This window comes from Phascolarctos cinereus, unplaced genomic scaffold (assembly GCF_003287225.1).
Source record: "Phascolarctos cinereus isolate Bilbo 61053 unplaced genomic scaffold, phaCin_HiC Scaffold_8;HRSCAF=390, whole genome shotgun sequence".
In the NCBI taxonomy this organism is placed as follows: domain Eukaryota; kingdom Metazoa; phylum Chordata; class Mammalia; order Diprotodontia; family Phascolarctidae; genus Phascolarctos; species Phascolarctos cinereus.
The window spans coordinates 40,749,366-40,771,934 of record NW_027556291.1 but is presented as its reverse complement, the minus strand read 5'-3'; the positions used below and the strand labels follow the sequence as shown (position 1 = coordinate 40,771,934).

The window sequence follows — 22,569 nt, the reverse complement described above, 5'->3', positions numbered from 1 at the left end:
CCTTTCCTGTAAAATGGGGATCATTATTATGGGGTCGTGAGGGAAATGCTTCAAAGAACCTTAAAGTAAGGTACAAATATTTGTTGCTTTGTGGGTCTGCAGAGGAAAAGGGGGGATCAGCAGACTACAAGATTGTTGGCTATTATATTAAATTGGTCTTATACCCATGTCCCACAACAGAGAGATGATTAATGAATGCCTCTGGTAGGTAATTGGAGATGTTACACATGCACCATTGCACACTTCTTAACAGAAAAACACCGTCCATCACCCCCTTAGGGCCTAGCACTTCCCTTTGTCCCTGTCACGGCTAGAGAGTGGGAGGCTTGAAATTCACATAACACAACATGCTCCTCCTCAATTCTCCTTCCATTGTGTTTTCATTACCATTGACAGCCTCACTGTATCTGAGAAAATGGAGTGGGATTCAACTTGTTTCATTAGGCCCTAGGGGCAGAAATGGGAGCAACGATTGGTAGAAATTGTAAGGAAGCAAATTTCGGCCTGATTTGTAAGGGTCATTTTTCTTAGCACCAAGGTCTGTCCCAGACTGGAATGAGCTGCCTTGGGAAGCAGTGGCTCTCCCCCCACTGTAAATCTTTAAGAAGAAGTGGAATGGGCACTTGTCAGTTATGTTTAGACAGCCTTTAAAAGCCCTTCCAACTCTGAGTGTGAACTTTCTTTTGGGGGGGGGGTTGTTTTTTTTTGGGGGGGGTTAGGCAATTGGGGTTAAGTGACTTGCCCAGGGTCACACAGCTAGTAAGTGTCAAGTGTTTAGTCTGAGGCCAGATTTGAACTCAGGTACTCCTGACTTCAGGGCCAGTGCTCCATCCACTGTGCCATCTAGCTGCCCCTTGAGTGTGAACTTTCAAAGAAGGAGCTAACTCTGGTTCAGATGGGGACTTGGCACAGTGGACCAGGAGTTCCCAGACCTGAGTTTCTAATTCTCACTTGGCCACTTGAGACAAGCAACTTAACCTTCTCTGGGCCTTGGTTTCAGAGACTTGGACTTCAAAGATGCTACATTCAGTCCTACTCTATAGTAAGTGTGAGGTAATTAATAAATGCCATCTTTCTTTTCTTTTCTTTTTTGGGCTAGGCAATGGGGTTGTGACTTGCCCAAGGTCACACAGCTAGTAAGTGTTAAGTGTCTGAGGCCAGACTTGAACTCAGGTCCTCCTGACTCCAGGGCTGGTGTTCTATCCACTGGGCCACCTAGCTGCCCCAATAAATGCCATCTTTGAGGTAATAGATGCCATTTTCATGGTGCAGCCCTAGACTGGGAGTCTGAAGACCCGAGTTCTAGTGCTACCTGTATGTGACTTCAAGCAAGTTATTCCCTCTCTCTGGGCCTCATTTTCCTCCTTTGTAAAATGTGTATGTGTGTGTGTGGGGGGGTAGTCAGGACCTGCTGGTTTAGAAAATTCTTTTGAGTTCCTATTTTTCCTCTCCTTGACATATTTTCCCCCTTTCTCTGCCTTTTTTCCTCCCACAGCTGCTGGATTCAAGATGACCTTATCTTTTACATCTCCATCGTGGCCTATTTTTGCCTCATATTTCTCATAAATCTACCCATGTTCTTCACTGTTCTTTTCCAAATCAATTCCATGCAATTCCAGAAGCAGAAAGTGTGGAGAAAGACGATCCTATGTGACCTCAAGAGTACCATGAGCCTCACCTTCCTGTTTGGTCTCACCTGGGGCCTGGCCTTTTTTGCCTGGGGACCCGTGAGGATCCTTTTTTTATATCTCTTTTCCATTTTTAACACAACACAAGGTATGAGTTAACATAGGTAAAGCACTTTGCAAAGCTGAAAGCACTAAACACTGGCTCTTATTATTATAAATTACCAGTTATACTAATTATAAATTATTATCAGTTCAGTGGCCTTTGATGCTCATTCTCAGTGCCTTTGAGAACAGTCTACATGTCTGTTATGTCTCAAAGTCTGTCAGCCAATTGGCTGCAAGGTGATGAATTCTTTTGGCCATTATGACCAGCAATTTCACTGTTGACACTTTGAAAAGGTCTTGAGCATTTCTGTGGCTAAAAGATTTATTACTCTGTGCAGCCAGTCTGCTGAGAGATAGGGGCTGGTCCTTGGGTGCATACTCCCAGCCTGGCCAGACTTATTAACTGATGTCTACCAGAATGTACACGTTCTCCAAGGCTAGTAGCCTTGGAGAACATGACATGATGAAGCATCAGAGAAGGCCATTAGTAGAGGTCTGATGTTCTCAAAGGCAAAGCTGCCACTGTATGGTGAGTGTTTCAGCATCTATTGATCAGGTTGGCCTGACAACTAGGCATCTGTTAGATGTTGGAGATTTGAACCATCTAATTATTCAAGGGAATGGGAAGAAGCCTGAAAAGTAATTGTAGTCCAAGCCACAGTATAGATTTCCCAGCATTTCTTGAAATTCATTTTATTAGCCTGCTGTCACTTTAATCTGACGCATGGTTGAAGATGGTAGGCCAGTGGGAATGACAGCAGACTTAGCAAATTGCCTTTTGTTATTCCACTGGGAGCTTGGGAAGGAGGCAGAAGACCTGGATCTAGTCTTGGCTGCCATGAGCTACCTGAAATCTTTTGATTATAATACACTGCCCTATGTATCTAGGTGGAGTGGGGAGAAGGAGGTGGGGGAGGAGGAAACAACAACGGTTTTTAGTCATTCTAGGACTAGTGAGAGTCCCAGATCTAATATTTTTATTGTGTGAAGGGGATGAACTAGATGATCTCTAAGTGTGACATCCCTGCCCCTCCATCCCCGAGCCTCAGTTTCCCCCATCTGTAATAGGGGTGGGGAGAGGGCTAAGGAATTAACAATGAAAATCATTCTAGGGCAAGTTTCCAGCTCTACCATTCTTATTGTGTGAAGGAGATGAACTAGATGATTCTAAGTGGAACCTTGACATCTACTGCCCTTCCCTTTCTGGGTCTCAGTTTCTTCACCTATAGAGGTTTAGGGAAAGAGCTAGGGTATATAGTCCTTCTCTTAGAGGTGGTGTGAGTTCCGGTTTTAATATCCTGATTCTTTGTGAAGATTGATGCAGTCTACTCAGCCTTGACAACCACTGCCCCCTTGCGTGGATCTCAGTTTCCCCACCTGTCCAAATGGGGCAGGAGTAGAGTGGGCAAAGAGCAAGGATAGTAATTCTAAAAGCCAGTTTGATTTTCAGCTCTAACATTTTGATTCTTGGAGGAGATTGAATTTTATTTGCTAAGTCTAGCCTTGGACAAAGCACTGCCCCTCCTCCCTAGATCTCAGTTTCCCAACCTGTAAGGGGTGGTTGGGGAAAACAGTAATGTTATAATCATTCTAGAGCAAGTGAGGTTTCAGCTCTAACATTCTCATTCTGTGAAGGGCAGATGAACTTTATGATTCTAAATAGAGCCTCAATGACCAGTGCCCGTCTCTGGGTCTCAGCTTCCTCACTAATGGGGGCGGGGTATGGCTGGGAAACAACAATCATTCAGGCAAGAGAATTCCACCTCTAACATTCTGACTCCATGAAAGGTTGAACTTTCTGGTCCAAAAGTGTGGCCAACTGCTACTCCTACCCCAGGCCTCCTCTTTTCTTCTGCTCTTCCTTTTTTATGAGAAGGCAAGAGAAGGACAATGATGGCTGTCCTTGGAACAGCAGGGCCTCTCAGAGTCCAGATATGTCAGGCCTAGATAGATTTTGAACTCAGGCCTCTGTGTCATGGAGAGAGAAAGAAGGGGAAGCTGGTAGAATTATTTGAGAGAACAATATTAGGAGTTAAGGGGAAAAAAGCAGCCAGTTAAGGGAAAGTAGTTAAGCAAACATCCTCCTCTCTTACCCAACTAAATGAAATCTCTTTAATATACAAGGACCATTTAGGTCAAGGATCAAGCAGGGCCAAAAGAGACAGGACAGGTCTGTTTTAGGAATTCCCATGGTGGAGAGGGTGGGGAAGGTATTTTATTAAATCCTTCTAAGAGATGGAAAGTAGCACACTGGGGGTTAGTCAGAAAGGCATCCTGCAAATAACTTCCTTACTTTATGGATAAAGAAACTATATAGCTCAGAGAAGGGACCCCACATATGCCCCACCCCATCAGCCGTGTTAGTGTCTTCTCAGGCTCTTTAGAAACTCAAGTGTTTCCATTAAAAAAAAATCCAAAGCCATTACATTCAAAATAACAAAGGTAGTAAATAGAATTACTGGCATTGCAATTTATGGTTTATTTTTGTAGCATATTTTACACCATTATCTAAATTGATCTTCACAGTCATTCTTTTGAGGTAAGCAAGATATGGTTAGAAGGAGAAAACAGACCCAGAGAGAAGTGACCATTGGCAGAAGCTGGGCCAATACCACGTCTTCTGTCCAAAAATAGATAAGAGCAAACAAACAGAAAATAGAGAGAGACAGAGATAAAGGACACAGGCAGAGAGAGAGAAAGAGGGACAAAGAGAAAGACAGAGGGAGAAGGGAATGAGAGAGACAGAGACAAAGACAGAGGGGGGAGGAGAGGTAAAGAGAGAGAGGGAGGAGAGAGAGACAAAGACAGAGGAAGAAGGGAATGAGAGAGAGAGAGAGAGAGAGAGAGACAGAGAGAGAGAGAGAGAGAGAGAGAGAGAGAGAGAGAGAGAGAGAGAGAGAGAGAGAGAGAGAGAGAGAGATGGGGTTAGGGAATGAGAGAGAAAGAAATTGAGTTGGAGCATGTAAAAGGGACCTCAGAGGCTATTGAATCCACAGGTGGTGAAGGTCACATAGGTAATAAATTCTCTTGTGTTCATCTTGGTTGTATCTTGTCTTTTTGGTCAATTTCTGTGTCTAGAAAATGAGGATTGTACTAGCCACTCTGCCATTGAGGTGGGCCACATTCTGTAGGGGAAAGGATGATTTTGGCGGGGGAGCCAGGGTTGAAGTGGGTTATTGAAGAGCTTTCATGTTCCAAGGAGTTGAGGGAGAGTTGGTGTTGGGTAGCCAGGGTAAGTGATGGCACTCAGTTTGTCAAGAGTTTAAAAAATAATCAGTCATGTAGCACAAATTTATAGATTCTAGAAAGGGTCACCATTACCCTTCCCTTAGAAATCATTTAGACTACCCCCTTCTCATTTTACAGATTTCAGAAACATGGGGCCCAGAGGAGGGGAATGCCCAATGAGTTAGTTGTATAGTATGAGAGTAACTTACAATAGACGGGCCTGGTCTTCTGTTTGCAAATCCATTACTGTACCAGGCTGTGTGGGCAGTGGAAAAGGGTGAAGGAAACTAAGGGACTTGTGGACAAATCCCTGGCCCATAGAATCCCCAACAACAATCAGAGCCTGAAACGATGTGTCCCTCAGGCTCACATTAATGGTATGAGACAGCCCTGACCTATTCAAAGAGCAGGCCATTCTCCTAGTGCATTGGCAAGACAGAGCTGGTGAACCCACTAACACTTCCTTTGCCTTTCTTTGCCTGATGTAGGATTCTTTATCTTTGTGTTGCACTGTCTACTGAAGAAGAATGTGAGGAAACAATGGCAAAAGCACTTGTGCTGTGGGAGGTTTCGACTGAAGAACTGCTCTGGTAAGACACCTAGGGTTAAGTAATGGCTAAGTTTATTTTTTGACTTAACATATGATTTCTTTCAGAGCCTCAATGGACACAAATTCATTCTCCTCGTCTTCTTTCAGTGTATGCTTTTGGTGTTGGGACTTGGACTTGGACTTAGACTTGCCCTGGGACCAAGAGCGATACAAAGGGAAGAATGTTTTTATTGCCCACTTGATTGCAGTGGAATGTTTCCTTTGGGTTGACTCAGAATACATGGGAGACGGCAGTCGGGCCTTCATCTCAGATGAGCTCTTAGGATGGTTCTTGATCTGTTTCTCTTGTTCTGGACCTTCCACCACTTCTGTTGCAAAATCTAAAGGGTGAATGCTGAGATGACTCACCAGCACACCTGAAAATGTGCCTTCCTGGATGGATGGTCTATAGAAAATGGTTGAGTCATCCGAACCCATCATCTTGATTGCAGTGACACCATCATTTTCTAATTGTATTATTGCTTCAATATCAGATGTCATAGGAGATGATGCCATTTGGGCCCCAGCCAATACACAGATTTTCTCCTGGCCCTTCAGAGGATTTAATTTCTTTGAATGCTTAGTTGTGAGTGGGGGGCAGCCAAAAGTCCTTTCCTGAATTCACATCAAGCCAACTCAGGAAAAATGCCAGGCACCCTCAGCTGGCCATTTATATTTACTTTCCCATGCCATACATCATAATACCATCCCCTGTGTCATCACTGAAAATAACTCATTGAGGTCACTAAGCCATGAGGTTAGTATTTTAATTCATGTATTGATTTGATATCATTTCAGATGGGAACAGCAGATCTGGGTTAAATTGTGAGCATAAGCGGAACAGAACACAAAAGAACTGTGAGAATGGATTGATAACACAGTCCCAAGAGTCCACCAAGGCACGGAATCCACCTCTGTCCACTTTTAGGGGCTTTGAACGAAGGCATAATTTGGTCAGGACTTTCCAAAATGGTGAGCAGCATTCCATGCTAATGCTTGGCTTGGGGGTTGGGAGGGAGGGAAGGATGGGAGGGCTCTCAGGTGTTTTCTCCTCAAAGTCAATGTTCATTGGGCAGTGAACAGCATTGGATTTGGAGGCAGAGAACCTCGTTTGGAATCCTAGCCTGAGTGACCCTGGACAAGTCACCGTTTGTCTGGGCCTCAGATTCCTCATCTGAAACTTAAGGGGGTTGGATTGGAATCATTAGATGGTTTCTAAGGTTCATTCCAGGTCTAAATCTGGGATTCTGTTAGCCTATGACTCCATGGCCTGTGAGATTCCTTCCACCAGGAAATCTGGAGATTTTATGGGGGTCCGTGTAAATTTAGGCATGGGTAAAAGCATGTGACCTTGGCAGAATTTCATCCAGCAAAACCAGGCTGGGTGAGTGAGCTCAACTGATTAACGAATATGTCCTAATAAGGTCATAGACACAGGGTTTCTTTGCTTATAAGGAAAGCTAGCTGAACACTGAGGCTAAAGCACCTTATAATAATAGGATGTCACTGTCTACTTTGCAAAATGATTTCTTCCCAACGATGGAGCAAAGTAGAAGAATGAAAGGGTTACTACTCTCCTGGAAGTCAAAGGAGCTGGGTTCGAGTCCTGGTTTGGCTGCTGATGTTACGTTCCTGTTGTATTGTATCAAATTAGAAAAGCTGTCCAGCACTTTTAATAGAGAGATTGGTGTCTGTACCATGCAGCAATGTACCATCAGATTTTATGATGGCATTAAAAATAGTATGGTGCTTGGTTAGGAGAATGAGGTTCTAGCCAACTTTTCTGGGCCTCAGTTTCCTTACCTGTAAAATGTTTGACTAGATAACTGTGAAATTGCCCCGCACCCCACTCTGATGTTCTATGTTTCTCAAAATGTTTCATGGATGAATTGACTTCCTCACCCCAGGCATTCCCTGCTATACCCTGCCTGCCCTCACTGAATCCTTCCTTATAACAAAAGAAAAGAATTCAACAAAAACAACGAACAAAGTGATAACATCTAACATTCTATGAAACATTCTGGCCTCAGGAAAGTCCACAAAGTGTATGTGACATCATTTGGGGGACCAAGATTAATCTGAGCTCATCAGCCTTTAAGTGTCCTTAACGATCAGAGATTTAAATCGGTGGAAGACCTTGCAGATCACCTAGGACAAATGTTTTCATTTACAGTGTCATAAGCATGAGTCCATGCTCTACGTTCTGACATTCTGTGTTTCCAGGCCCCTCTCTGATCTAAATTCTGACCTTCTGTGTTCTAAGGTTCTTTCTGTATCATACATTGTGTATTGTTTCCTAGTCTAGGTTGTTAAGCTCAGTTTATTGGTGCTTCTGAGCTAATAAGATACCACTCAAGGTGATGGAGCCTTATAAGGGAAAGCTACAGCCTCTATTCCTGGAAAACTGGTTGGTAAATCTGTGCTTTGTGGTCATAAAGGGGTCCAGGTCAGATGAGACCATGATGATTTAGACTGAAAAAAAAACCCAACACAACCCAAGGGTGGGGCAAGGGGACAAGGGGAGTTGGGGATGAGGAGGACGAGAGCACCATTTTTATAAGACTCCTCTTTTCTTTTATTCACTCCCCAGAAGTCTGTAATGAGATTGCTTCATCACCAAAGCACTGTGCTATGGGAAGACAGCACTTGACATCGGGAAGACCCGAATTTGAATCTTGCCTCAGAATTTATTAGCTGTGTGACCTGAGCCAGTCACTTGGGCCACTCAGAGACACCATTTTTGTTGCTGTTGATTTTGACTTTAAAATGGGGGCAGTGATAGCACCTACCTCCCAAGGTCATTGCGAGGATGAAAAGAGATGTTTGTAAAAAAAAAATGTTTGCAAATCTCTTTATAAACATGAAGGCACCGCAGAAATGTTCTGGTTGTTGTTGTTTCCCATTGAAGAGCATAAATATTAACCAGCTGACTGGAAGCATCATTGATTTTCCTAGGATTGGTGTGTCTTCGAGCCAGAATGGACCAGAGTTCCTCTGGTTGGCCCAATCACATTTTGGGGCTTCCATTTGGTAGCAAACATTGGAAAAGGAGAAACCCAGCAAGTTTGGGGGTGTTAATTTCAGTTCTGCCTATAACTTCTCCCATCCTGGGTCAGTCACGTACCCTCCTAATAATTGGTTTCTTGCTATGAGATCTGGGGACCATGGCACTAACCTCACAGCACTATTAAGCTCATTGAAATATGATTGCCAGGGCAGCTAGGTGGCACAGTGGATAGAGCACCAGCCCTGGATTCACGAGGACCTGAGTTCAAATCCAGCCTCAGACACATAACACTTACCAGCCATGTGACCCTAGGCAAGTCACTTAACCCCATTTCCTAGTCAAAAAAAAAAATTGGAAAACATTAAAAATATGATTGCCAAGGAGAAAGGTGTTTTCTTCGCACCCCACAGGCTCCATTAGACCCGAGGACTATAAGTGGGACCATCCAAAACAGGAGGCCGGATTCTAGGCAGCAATATTGAAGGAAAAGATGTTTATTTCTACATCTTTGCAGCTTTCTAAGGTCTCCAGAGGTTTTCTTACAAGTATGCTCTTTCCATTGGTCCTTTTATCTGATACAAGTTTGTTTAGTATCTCTCCTACCTGCTTAGCCACAATCCAATGAGCATATTTGTACTTGTGAGCTAAGTTTCAGCAATGTCATCAGGAAATCAGGTGTTCTAGTTTAACACAGATTTGAGGGTTAGTTAAGAAAGCCTGGTCTCCTCCAGTCCAAATTTAGCCTCTGGGAAAAACCACTCTAATTTGGGACAAGTCATTTCCCTTCTGGGCCTCAGTTTCCCCATTTCATAAAATGAAAAGATCAGACTGTTGGTCAATCAACTAGCATTTATTAAGTGCCTACTATGCACTGGGCACTATCATAAGTGTTGAGGATACAAAGACAAAAGTGAAAATGTTCCTGCCCTCAAGCAACTTGTGTTATTGGTGGCAATAGCATGTATACATGAAAGTAGATGCCAGGTAATATTGGGGGTGAGGAGAGCAGTAGTGACAGCAGGAGAATAGGAAGATCTTCATGTAGAAAGTGGTCCTGGAAGTGAATCCTGAAGGATGTTCTTCTAGCAGAGGAGAGAGCATATTCCAGGCACAGGGAAAATATGAAGCCTCAGCAAAAATAGGAAGGCGAGTTATGGAATGGCATGTACTGGGAACACCAAGTAGGCCGTATTACCAAGTAGACTATATTGCCTAAGCTGTATTGCCAAGTAAGCCATATTAATGAGTAGGCCATGTTGCCAAGCAGCCCAAACTGCCTAAAATTGCAAAGTCCTTGATGTCAGTACTTAAATGCCCAAAGCTTGGGGAAATAGCAAGAGGACCTAGAGCTCCTAATACAAGGAAGCAGATGACCTCAGGTGGGATGAAACTCCCAATAGGAATATGCCTTATTCAAAAGAAACAGGCTAGGCCAGGGGTGAGGAACCTGCAGCCTCGAGGCCACATGTGGCCTCTTAGGTCCTCAAGTGTGGCCCTTCGACTGAATCCAAACTCCACAGAACAAATCCCCTTAATAAAAGGATGTGTTCTGTAAAACCTGGACTCAGTCAAAAGGCCGCACCCGAGGTCCTAAAAAGCCACGTGTGGCCTCGAGGCCACAGGTTCCCCACCCCTGGGCTAAGCAAAGGAGAGTGGGGTAGCATTGTATATCAAGAAAGTATACTCATGTGAGGGCACCTAGGCATAGAGAGGCAGGAAGACACAGCAGAGAGCATTTGGGTAAAGACCAGAAGAGGTCATCAACACTCTTAGACAGAAAAAGAAAATAGATGAGGAGTTCAGGAAACATCACAGACTTAGCACAGAGGCCTAATATGGTAGTAGTAATAGTAGTAATGGGAGACTTCAGTTATCCAGACATCTGCCCAAAGCAAAATATTAAGGCCTCAAATTATAGTCATAGCAGAAATAAGGCATAAGACTATAGCAGAAGGTGATGAAGGGCCTTGAACCCATATAAAAATCAGTTCACAAAACTAGGGATGTTTGGCCTGGATGAGAGAAGATTCAGGCTGGGCATGATAGCTATGTTTTCGAAGGACTGTCATGAGGAAGACGGATTGGACTCTTTCTGTTTGGCCCCAGAGAGCAGAACTAGGAGCAATGGGGAGGGGGAGGGAGAATTACCAGAAGCTGTCCCAAGGTAAAATGGGTGATGGGTTCTACTTCCTTGGACAATCACTTGTTGGGTGTGTTATGGCAGGGGGGGACTCCTATTGGATATGACTTAGACTAGATGGGACTAGAAGGTCCCTTCCATCTATGAGGTTCAGTGCTTATCTCTAGTTTCGTGACCTGGGGTCCTTGCCCCTTTACCTCTCTGAGCCTTGGTTTTCTCATCTGTAAAATGGGTATAATAATGGCATCTACATCATAGGGTTGTTGTGAGGCTCAAATAAGATTAGACATATATCCAAAGGGCTTTGCAAAAGTGTAACATGGGAAAATTAATGCATACACTGCCCACTTCATGGAGCTGTTGTATGCAATGGGTTTTGCAAGCTATAAAGTGTCATGGAAATATTAGCTATTGTTATGGTTGTTATTATCATCATCAACACTTTAAAGATCTATTACTTCACAAGACTATAGACTTATAGAGTAAGAGTCATCATGGAATAAGCGGCTAGAGAACTGGTCCTGGAGCCAAAGGACCCTCACTTCACATCCCACCTCTGCCATTACTAACTAACTGTGTGGCCATGGGCCTGAGCTTCTGGCGACTCTAAGACCTAGCTGCTAAGTGATAGATAGGTTGTGACTTGCATCGGTGGAGGGAGTTTCCACAGCAATGAGATCAAAGATCTTGGATGTGTTTGACTGTTCCCAACTTGTGCTACATGATAAGGATACAAAGAATGGCAACAACATAGCCCCTGCCCTAAAGGAGCTCACATTCCAGTGGGGGAAACAATATACAAGATAGATGCAGCGTCGATGGGAGGAAATCTCCAAGGGAAGGCAGTATCACTGGGGCAAGGGGCTGGGAACAGCCTCTTGCAGAAGGTGGGATCTGAGTCCTGTCTTGAAGGAAGCCAGGGAAGCCAGAATCACCGGGGTTTTTTCCGACTGATCTACTGTGGCCAACAAGCTTGGTAACTTATTGAGGAGGTGATGGAAGTATCAAGATGCTAATAACTCAAATGAAGGTTCTGGCACTTCCTCATCCCTAGCTTCTTATCATGAAGAATCTGATAGAGGGGAAAGGAGCAGGAAGGAAATATGGATGATCATGCAGATCACCTTGCCTGTGAAACCCTGCCCAGTGAACCACTCAGGAGGCTAATGGGAACTCCCAGATAGCAACCCATCAATGACTTAGTGGATGACAAGACCCCAGATCTAGAGCAGGAGGAGGCCTCAGAAACCATTCAGTTCAACTTCCTCATTTTACACTTGAAGAAACTGAGGCCTGTAGAGGCTAAGTGACTGGCCTGACCTCACATAGCTAGGAAGTAGCCAAGCCCTAGGCAGATATTTGACGAACACAGAGATTAGGTGACTTGCTTGGGGTCACAGAGTCACAAAAAGAAGGATTTGAATCCAGATCTTCCTGACTCAGTGATCCATATACCATGCTATGCTGCTTTAGAAACCCTAGTGGACACTGTCATGATAGACCGTAGCGTGATGGGGTTGTAGATTTAGAAACGGGAACAATGTTAAAGGAGATTGGGTCCAACCCCTTCATCTTACAGATGGGGAAACCGAGGCCCAGAGAGGTCATGTGATTTGCCTAAAGTCACACAAGTAGTAAGCGACAGAGCCAGGGTTCAAACCTAGTTCCTCTGGTGCCAAATCCCACGGTCTTTCCAATGCACCACCATCCATTATTTCCAACATTATATTTCTTTTTTAGTGGAGAGCCCACTGGCCTTGGAATCAGATCCTTCCTAGCTCTGACATCAGTCAAAATTAAAATGTTTAATTGGCAGCTAGGAAGGGTCTGATTCCAAGTCCAGAAACAGGTACAAGGACAAGAGCTGTCTATCAGAACAAGCCCACAAGTGTGTGTGACTTGCAAAGCTGTTGCCTTCTCCCCTTCACTTCAGCTGTGCAAATGCGTTTTATTTCATCTCTTTTCTGTGATTGCTCTCCCCTCGCTGGAATGACTGACTATACAACGTGACATACTGCCAGGAATAAAAACAATATTTTAAAGAACATTTGAGCATTTCACTCGTGATCCCTCATGCTCATTAGCAAAGCACATTTCTTCCCTCAAATGACAAGAAAATTCATAGAGCAGAGTTGGAAATATCAGGAGAAAGACAGCATGGTGTACGCTGGAAAGGGCAGAAAGCCTGGAGGCGGAAAACTGGGCCTCAGGCCAACTAGCTGTGTGACCTTAGGCAAGTCACTTCACTTGTTTCCTCATCTGTAAAATGGGGCTACTCACACATTGCCTACCACTTGGGCTCGTTGTAAGGAAGTGCTAGGTAAGCTTGAAAGCCCTACAGAAAGGGAGCTGCTATTATTTTTGATCATGAAAAACATAAAATTCAATTCAGCTCACCAAGCATTTGTTAAGCACAGAAGTAAATGCAGGGTAATTTGGAGGAGGGCTGGAGGAAGAAGGTGGAGGGTGAGGAAAGGCATCAAGGAGACAATGGTACCTGAGGGGAGCCTTGAAGAAGATAGAGATGAGGAGGAAGTACATTCCGGGCATGGGAAATGACTTGTACAAATGCACTAAGGTGGGTGTAGGGAGTGACTGAGGCAGGGGCGTGCTGCTAACTGTTTCAGCATTACTAACATTGTCCATTGTTTTCTCCAGCCTAGACAATCCACACAATATCACATCAAGCCCTGATCTGTAGTACTTTGCAGATTTCTGAGGCACAGTGAAAACTGAACAGTGGGCTCTCACACGCTAGTATCCCTGGACTAAGACCCAAGTCACATACATTCCTGCTCACAGGGCAGGTCAGATAGAATTGACCAAACTCCTATGCACCGTGCCAAATCACAAGAAGGGTGTGAAAAGCCCAGAGTACTGTACTGGACTTGGAGTCAGGAAGGCCTGAGTTCAAATCCTGCCTCAGACATCTGCTAGCTGTATGACCCTGGGCAAGTCACTGAACCTCTATCTGCCTCAGTTTCTCATCTGTAAAATGGGGATAATAATTCCTCACAGGGTTGTTGTGAGGATAAAATGCTAGACGGTGATGATGATGATCACTGGATAAATCTGCACTCAGGTAATCAGCCTAGTAAGGCAGAAAGAGCATTAGAGCTGGGGTGAGAACACCTGGCTTCACGTACCAATCCTGCTGCTTTAACCTGTGTGACCTTGGACAAGTCCCTTGGCCTCTCTAGATTTTAGTCCCTGCCTCTGCAAAAGGAGGGGCTGGACTAGGATATACAAGATCCCTTCTAACCCTTTTAGTAGGGAGTGAAATGGTGCCTGACAGCTGCAGGCAAGAAGATGCTTTCTTTTTAAACTAAGAATAAGAATAATTCACATTTATAGCACAGTGTTCTAAGGTTTAACAAGCACTTTCCTTATATCAGGCCTTTGAGGTTGATATCACAAGTATTAGTATCCCCATTTTACAGAGGAAGAAACAGAGTCTTAGAGGTAGAAAATGACTTGCCCAGGGTCATGTGGCCATTAGATCTGGGACTGGAATTCAGGTCTTCCTACTCCCTACTTCCTACTCAGGTCTGGTTTTCTTTCTAATACAAATGCACAAACATCTACCTGTTCTCTTCTTTTGGGGGTGTGAAGGGTGGAGAAAAGTGTATTGGGTGCCGGAGCTGAGTAGATGCAAATCAATGTCCCAAAGTGGCACATGAGGCATGGTGAAGGTGATTTTTATCTCTTCAGGAGACAAGTAACTCAAGAGTTACGGGAAAAAAACACACATGAAAATATGGATTTAAACAGATAAAAATGGAGAGTGATTATTATCACTACAATCAATCAATTAATCAACAAGCATTTATTAAGCCCCATACCACATGCCAGGCACTGTGCTAAGTGCTAGGGATACAAAGAAAGGCAAAAACACGGTCTCTGTCCTCAAGCTCCCATTCAAATGGAAAGACAACCCATAAATAATAATGTACGTGCAAGTCATATCCAAAGTATGTGGGTTGTGGCATTTGTAGGCAAGACAGTAGCAAATAAGGGAACTAGGAAAGGCCTCCTGAAAAAGGTGACTTTTGAGCTGAGCCTTGAAGGAAGCCAGGGAGGGAAAGCATTGCAGGAAGGGATGATAACCAGTGCAAAGGCATGGGGTTAGGAGATGAAGCATCATGTATGAGCAGCATCAGGGGCTTGGAGAGGAATAATGTGTTGATACTGAAAAGATAGAAAAGGGATAGATTATGAAGAACTTTAAATGTCAAAGAGAGGAGTTTGTACAGTATTTGGTTCTAGAGGTGATAGGGAGCCATTGAAGTTTATAGAGTAGAGGTGAACAGTGGAGACTGACATGGTCAGACTGATGCTTTAGGAAAATTATTTTTTTATTTTATTTTTTAATTAATTTTTTTTAGGGGGCAATCAGAGTTAAGTGACTTACCCAGGGTCATACAGCTAGTAAATGTCTGAGGCTGGATTTGAACTCAGGAACTTTATTTTTTATGTCAGTAAATTTTATTTTTCTTTCACTTGAATTCGATTTTTTCAAATGTATAATCAGATTTAGGTGCAACACGACTAATTCAGAGTGAAAAATTCAGCACAATATTTTATTTCGTTTACACAACAAATACTCTCTTACTTTAGGTGCAATTTAGATGGTTGTCTTGGTATCACACCAACAGTCTTAATGTTGGGAGAACTCTCAACAAAAATGGAAGAAAATTTTTGTTAGAAGGAAAAAATTCAATTTGTTACACATTGAAAAGAACAAGATAGGGTGTAAACCAATCTTTAGTCTACTTGGTAACCCTGACACAGCTCCTACCTTTAGCACCTACTTTTAAGGCTAATCTTCAGGTACTAATATTTTATTTTATTTTTTCTTATTTAACATTTTCCCCAATTACATGTAAAAACAATTTTAATTTTTTTTTTTCAAATTTTGAGTTCCAAATTCCCTCCCTCCCCTCCCCCCCCACTCCATTGAGAAGGCAAGCAATTTGATATCGGTTATACATGTGTAGTCATGCAAAGCACATTTCCATGCGAGTCATTCTGTGAAAGAAAACACAGACCAAAAAAAAAAAAAAAAGAACAAGAAAGAAAGTAAAGAAAAAGTATTTTTGATCTGCATTCAAGCTCTACCGGTTCTTTCTCTGGAGATAGACAGCACCTTTCATCACAAGTCCTACAGAATTGTCTTGGATCATTGTATTACTAAGAATAGCTGTCATTCACAGCTGATCATTGTACAGTATTGCTTTTGCTGTGTACAATGCTGTCCTGGTTCTGCTCATTTCATTTTGCATCAATTTATGTAAGTCTTTCCATGTTTTTCTGAAATCATCCTGCTCATCATTTCCAAAAGTACAATAGTATTCCATCACAATCATACATAACAACTTGCTCAGCCATTCCCCAATTGATGGGCATCCTCTCAATTTCCAATTCTTTGCCACCACAAAAGGAGCTGCTACAAATATTTCTATACACATAGGTCCTTTCCTTTTTATTTATTTATTTATTTATCTCTTTGGGATACAGACCTTCAGGTACTAATACATTATTATTTTTTGGCTAGGCAATGGGGTTAAGTGACTTGCCCAGGGTCACGCAGCTACTGTTATGTGTCTGAGGATGGATTTGAACTGAGGTCCTCCTGAATCCAGGGCTGGTGCTCTATCCACTGCGCCACCTAGCTGCCCCTGGTACTAATATTTTAAACAATAAGATGTCCATGTTTAAAAAACCAGCCACATGATTTAACAATCATCAGGAAGAAAAAGATGGACAATCAGTTCATGATTACTTGCAAAAGAAGCTTCCCAGGTGGTCCATAGTCAAGTTAGGAAAATCACTTTTGCAGTTATTCAAGGGTGGGCTGGAGTGGGGAAAGGCTAGAGGCAGGGAGTCTAATTAGGAGGCTATAGCACTAGTGTAATTGAGAGAGTGATAAAGATTTGAACTAGGGTAGTACTGTGGCTGTTGGTCCGTCATTCTTGAAGAGGACCATGACATAAGGAAGCAATGCCATGACTCACAAGAGAATTAGATTGAAGTGAGGGAGGGCTGTGCAAAGTCACCAGCCTCACTTTCTCCTCGGGAGCCATCTGGGTCCCAGCGGCAAGATACAGATCAGGACGACTGGAGATGGCTCCCGCTAGGGTAGTAGCTGTGTCAGTAAAGAGATAAGGATCCATGTGAGAGATGTTACGGAGAAAGAAATGACAAGATTCCAGAATGGATTAGCTATGGGGGGTGAATGAGGAAGAGCAAGACTGCAAAACCTGGGTGACTGGAAGGACTAACAGGGCAGTTCTGAAAAGGGATAGGTCTGGAGGAGTTCTGTTTTGGACAGGTGGAGTTCAAGATGCCTGCTGGACAACCAGTTCAAAACGACCAATAGGCAATTGGTGAGGCGGACCTGGGGTTTGGGAGAGAAACCAGGACTGGATAAAATCGATCTGGGAATCATTTGTATGGAAATAATTACAAAAGGTTTCTTTATTTTACAATGTGCCATGCTGAATGAGTGAATGAATGAAAAATAATTTATTAAGTGCTTTTTATGTTTCAAGCACTGTGATCAGTGCTGGTCCTTGCCCTCAAAGAGCTTACATTCCATTGGAGAATACAACACATAAAGGCGAGGGGTGGCCAGAGAGGGATGCCTTGGGCTGGAAAGTTAGAGATGGTGAGTAGGGACATTGGGGAGTAGATTGACACAACCTCTCCAAGACCAAAAGAAGAGTCAATTTAGTCCTAGACTTGGGGGGGCACTTGGTCAGGACTTTGCCGAATAGCGGTCTAATGGGGGTTTGTTGTATGTGGGGTCTGGGAGAGTCACTTGCCAATCAGAAAGTGGCATGGAAGGAGAAAATTTAATTTAGTACATGGACACTCTTTGGCTCCAAATAGCAGACTCACCAAATAAACTAAAAATTAGGATTTTGCTTACAAAATTCTGATGTCAAGAATATATTGTTATGTGTGGTCTTTCTTCAAAGACCAGAAGATCACAGAATCACAGCTCTAGAAATGAAAGAGAATAATAACAACAGTTGAATAAAAAAAAAGCATTTCTTTTTTTTAAAATAATACATCCATCCGTGTGTGTGTGTGTGTGTGTGTGTGTGTGTGTGTGTGTGTGTTTTGCTGAGGCAATTGGGGTTAAGTGACTTGCCCAGAGTCACACAGCTAGTGAGTGTTATGTGTCTGAGGCTGTATTTTAACTCAGGTCCTCCTGACTCTAGGGCTGGTGCTCTATCCACTGTACCACCTAGCTGCCCCTGCATTTCTTTTTTTAAATAATAATAATTTTATTCATATATATATATATATATATATGGTGTGTTGTTTTTTTTTTTCCTCAGGCAATTGGGGTTAAGTGACTTGCCCAGAGTCACAAACCTAATAAGTGTTACGTGTCTGAGGCCAGATTTGAACTCAGGTCCTCCTAACTCCAGGGCCGGTGCTCTATCCACTGTACCACCTAGCTGCCCCTAAAATGCATTTCTTAAGCACTTAGTATGTGCTAAGAAATATACAGAAAGGAAAACAAGGCAGTCCTTGTTGTAAGGGAATCTGAAGTCTAGTGAGGGGAGACATTTACAAGAGGGTGGTGGCCAGAGAAGGGTGTTTTGGCTTGAGAAGTCACAGGAATAGTTAAGTGGGATCATAGAATGGTCAATTGATAAGACCCTTGCCAGAAACAGCATGGTCATACTGATTTGATTAAGGGCACTTCAGCAAGGTAGATGGCAAGGAGAGGGCTGAGGTGGACAATCAGACAGCATGTGTCACATGGTCTGCAGTCTGGCTATATATAGTTAGCTACGAGTATCTACAATTATTGACACACTGAACCATGCAGCCCAGTCCAGAGGTCAGTAGTTCTGAACTGAATGGCTAAGTCAACAAAGGCACTGATGCAGGAGATCTGGTGGTCCATAGAGATGTTTATCTAGCACAGGGGTGGGGAGCCTGAGGCCTGGAGGCCACATGTGGCCCTCTAGGTCCTCAAGGGCAGCCCTTTGACTGAATCCAGACTTGGGAAGTTTCCTACCCCTGATCTAGCACTTTAAGGTTTTACAAAGCACTTTATTTATAGTACCTCATTTCACCCTCACAGCTGTGGGTAGTAACAGTCCCATTTTATAGATAAAATGAGGCCCAGAGGGGTGAAGTGATTTTCCAATGGTCATACAACTAGTAAGTGTTAGAGGTGGAGGGATGGAGGGCTTCAAAAGACCTATGTTGGGGCCAATGGGTTTTTCTTTCTACTAGACTAAGTTCCATGAAGGCAGAAACTTTGGGTTGTTTACATTTTGCATTCCCCCCACCCCACCCTAGCACACAGAGATGCTTAACAAGTGCTTATTAATTTGACTTGGATTCCACACTGAGCACCTGTGAAGACTTAGGTGAGATATGCCAGGGTTAGACTCATTCTCCTTGGCCCCAGAGGGTGGAACTAGCAGTGATGGAGTGGAAGTTACAGAGAGGCAGATTTCAAGTCAATTTAAGGAAAAACTTTCCTAACAGTGATATGGGCACCTAAGAGGCTGCCTTGGGAGGTAGTAGTGGGTTTTCTATCACTGGAGGGTCTCAAGCAGAGTCTGGAGAGCTCATGTTGGAGATGTAATACAAGGGATTCTTCATCATATCCAAGTCATCGTGCCTTCTGAAGTCCCTCCTAACTTTGAGATCGTGTGAAGCCTCTCATTCAATCTGCTGCTCTTTCTGTGTGTCTTTGCCTCTTAGCCTCAGGCTTGGGGCAAAGCGATTCAAAGGTATCAAAGTCCTTCCCTATGGCTGCCTGGTCAGTCTGCGGCTTAATGATACACTGAGGTTCCCCCCACGCCAATACTGAACTATGCTGGCTCGTCTTGGGACCAGGTTTTGGGAGGAGTCACCGTCTGCCTCTGCTTCCTCGATTGTCAAATGGGGAGAATAACAGCACCTACCTCCTAATGTTGTTGTGAGAATAAAATGACATCATGATTATAAAGTGCTTAGCAGAGTGCCTGGCACATAGTAGGTACTTTATTAATGTTAGCTATGGTTATTATTATTAAATATCACAATAACTTCCCAATGACTCTCCATTCTTCCATGGTTTTGTTGTTTGGACCAGATCTGTGATTCCATGGATTGATTTAGGGAATGTGGGATGAGGAAACTCCTTCTCTTGATGTAGATTGGCACCTGCTCTTAAAGAATTGCCTAGGGGCAGCTAGGTGGTGCAGTGAATACAGCACTGGCCCTGAAGTCAGGAGGACCTGAGTTCAAATCCGGCCTCAGACACTTAACACTTACTAGCTGTGTGACCTTGAGCAAGTCACTTAACCCCAATTGCCTCACACACACACAAAAAAAAATTACCTGGAGTTCTGAGAAGTTGTTACCTATTCATGGTCACACTGTACATGTCAGACCAGGACAGCTAGGTGGAGCAGTGAATACAGCACCAGCCCTGAAGTCAGGAGGACCTGAGTTCAAATCCGGCCTCAGAACAAACACTTGACACTTACTAGCTGTGTGACCCTGGGCAAGTCACTTAATCCCAACTGCCTAAAAAGAAAAGAAAAGAAAAGAAAAATACTGTACATGTCAGAGGTAGGAACTGAATCCAGGTCTGAGTCTGAGGCCAGCCCTCTATCCACTATGGCAATATGGCAGGGCTTCCTTTCCTCTACAACAAAGTTAAGAAAAGCCAAGTGTGACACGTCAGCCATACTTGATAAGGAATCCCTCCTTGTGTACCTATCCTCTGCCAGCCCCCTGCTGAGAGAAGGAAAGATGTGTTTCACTGATAGTTTTCTGGAGCCAATCTGTCAGTCAATCAGCAAACATGATTAACTGCCTAATATGTGCCCAGCACCGCACCAGGGGCTGGGGACACAAAGACAAACATGAGACAATTTGTGTCCTCAAGGAGGGCATTCCATGGGAGCAGTGCCATGTACACATAGAAGTGTGGACAACATAAATACAGAGCAATTTTCTGGGAGGGGGCCCTAGCTGTTAGGCCAGGGTGGGGGGCGGGGGCGGGGCGGGTCGGGAAAAGCAAGAAGATGTTGCTTGAACTGACCTTTGAAGGACAACGGGGATCCCAAGCGACAGAGGTGAGAAGCAAAGCCTCGTTAAGCTACTTGGGAAAGGTCAGGAAGCACAGCGAGCCTTGATGTGGCCGACGCCAGCGTCCCTCCCTAGCGTCCCCACGTCGCTGCGTCAGCGGGTGGGGCAGTAGCCATTTTGCTTGAGCGAAGCTGAGGTGGCTGCCGGCTTGACGTCTGGTTGTAATTAGGGCGGGAAAGACTGTCGAGGCCTTGACCATCGCAGTGGTAGGTGTCCGGCTCGCCGCCGTCGCCCCCACTCCGGCCTAGCCATCATGCCGCTCTTGCCGCTTCAAGTGGCCGTGGTGTGCTCCAGTAACCAGAACCGGAGCATGGAGGCCCATCACATCCTCCTCAAGCGGGGCTTCAGTGTCAGATCCTTCGGGACGGGGAGCAGAGTGAAACTCCCAGGGCCGTCACCCAACAAGCCCAATGTTTATGATTTCATGACCACGTATGATCAGATGTACGACGATCTTATTAGGAAAGACAAGCAGCTCTACACCCAGAACGGAATATTGCAAATGCTGGATAGAAACAAGAGAATCAAACCCCGGCCAGAAAGATTCCAGAATTGTAATGATTTCTTCGACCTCATCCTGACCTGTGAAGAGAAAGTCTACGACCAGGTAGTCGAACATTTGAATTCCAGAGAGCAACAGACCTGCCAGCCAGTTCACGTGATTAATGTGGACATTATAGATAACCAGGAAGAAGCCCTACTAGGAGCCTTTCTCATCTGTGACCTGTGCCAGTGTATACAACACATGGATGACATGGAGAACGAGATGGGTGAGCTGTTGCAGGAATTTGAGGAGAAAAGCAGCAAGACGTTCCTTCACACAGTCTGCTTTTACTGATGCCCGGTGTTTTGGTTTCCCGGTAGGTCAAGTTTTCTGACTATTCCCTCCCCTCCCTAAAAACCATTTTTAAATCTCCCTTTTGTTAATGGTTCTTTTTTCCTTCATGTTGTTTGTTTTTACTTTCAGGTATTTTGCCAGAAGGAGGCAGTGTTACCCAAATAAAGTGTACACAGGAAAAAAGAAGAGAGCTGTATAAAGGCCATATGAAGAAGATGAATTTTTCCTGTCCCACTTTTCCGTATTATAATTGGGACATTAATTACAAGGAAGATATTTTTTCTTTTAATAAAAAGGTTCATATTGTGCTTCTCCAACTTAGTAATTTCTTTGCTTGTGCCTTTTTCTTTACTGTAGTTGGCCAGAGTATACAGAGACCTGAAAGAAACAATGGAATGTATGCTGCTAGGTGTGAACTTGGAATTGTCCTCTGAGTTCAGAACAGAAGGGTTCTGAAGCCAGATCCAGTCACATTGCACTAAGGGGAGCAGGATCATTTCTGATCTTGCTGGATCCAGCAGGATTCAAGATCAGTTCTGAAAAAGGAAACTTAACAGTGAGTAGGGGAACAGCAGCAGAGCTACCATTCTGACTGGCCACAGTCAGCCACACAGTCATCTCCAGGGACCTTGGCCCTCCTCACAATGCCTACCTCTTCACTCAGAAACCTTTCTTTCTTTCAGTTGGACAAATCTGGTCTTGGTGCTCTAAACAGTTCAGCACAGACTCTGAGCTAACCTTATTGTGGTTTGTTTTGATTTGGTTTTAGATTAATCAAAAAAGAAAAAAGTTACCAGAAGGGTTTTTTGTTTTATGACTCTTAGAGAATCTTCCAAGCAGGAAGAGCCACCTTAGATTCAGAAGGTTGGGTGCCTGTAGCACAAAAAGCCTCCTCATCACCTTGGAAAACTCCTCCAAGCT

The 22,569-nt window shown here is 43.9% G+C and overlaps 1 protein-coding gene and 1 pseudogene across 1 annotated transcript in view; both read left to right on the top strand.

Annotated features, from left to right (window-relative positions):
- ADGRG4 (adhesion G protein-coupled receptor G4) overlaps positions 1–8,878 on the top strand; it is an 88,585-nt gene extending 79,707 nt beyond the window's left edge. The window contains 4 exon segments of the mRNA XM_078148044.1: positions 1,496–1,776; positions 5,450–5,551; positions 6,349–6,522; positions 8,141–8,878. Coding sequence (XP_078004170.1) covers positions 1,496–1,776; positions 5,450–5,551; positions 6,349–6,522; positions 8,141–8,244 — 661 coding nt within the window. The 3' untranslated portion in view covers positions 8,245–8,878.
- Positions 8,879–20,990: 12,112 nt separating this feature from the next.
- Positions 20,991–21,664, top strand: LOC110197737 (RNA polymerase II subunit A C-terminal domain phosphatase SSU72 pseudogene; annotated as a pseudogene).
- Positions 21,665–22,569: the final 905 nt, after the last annotated feature.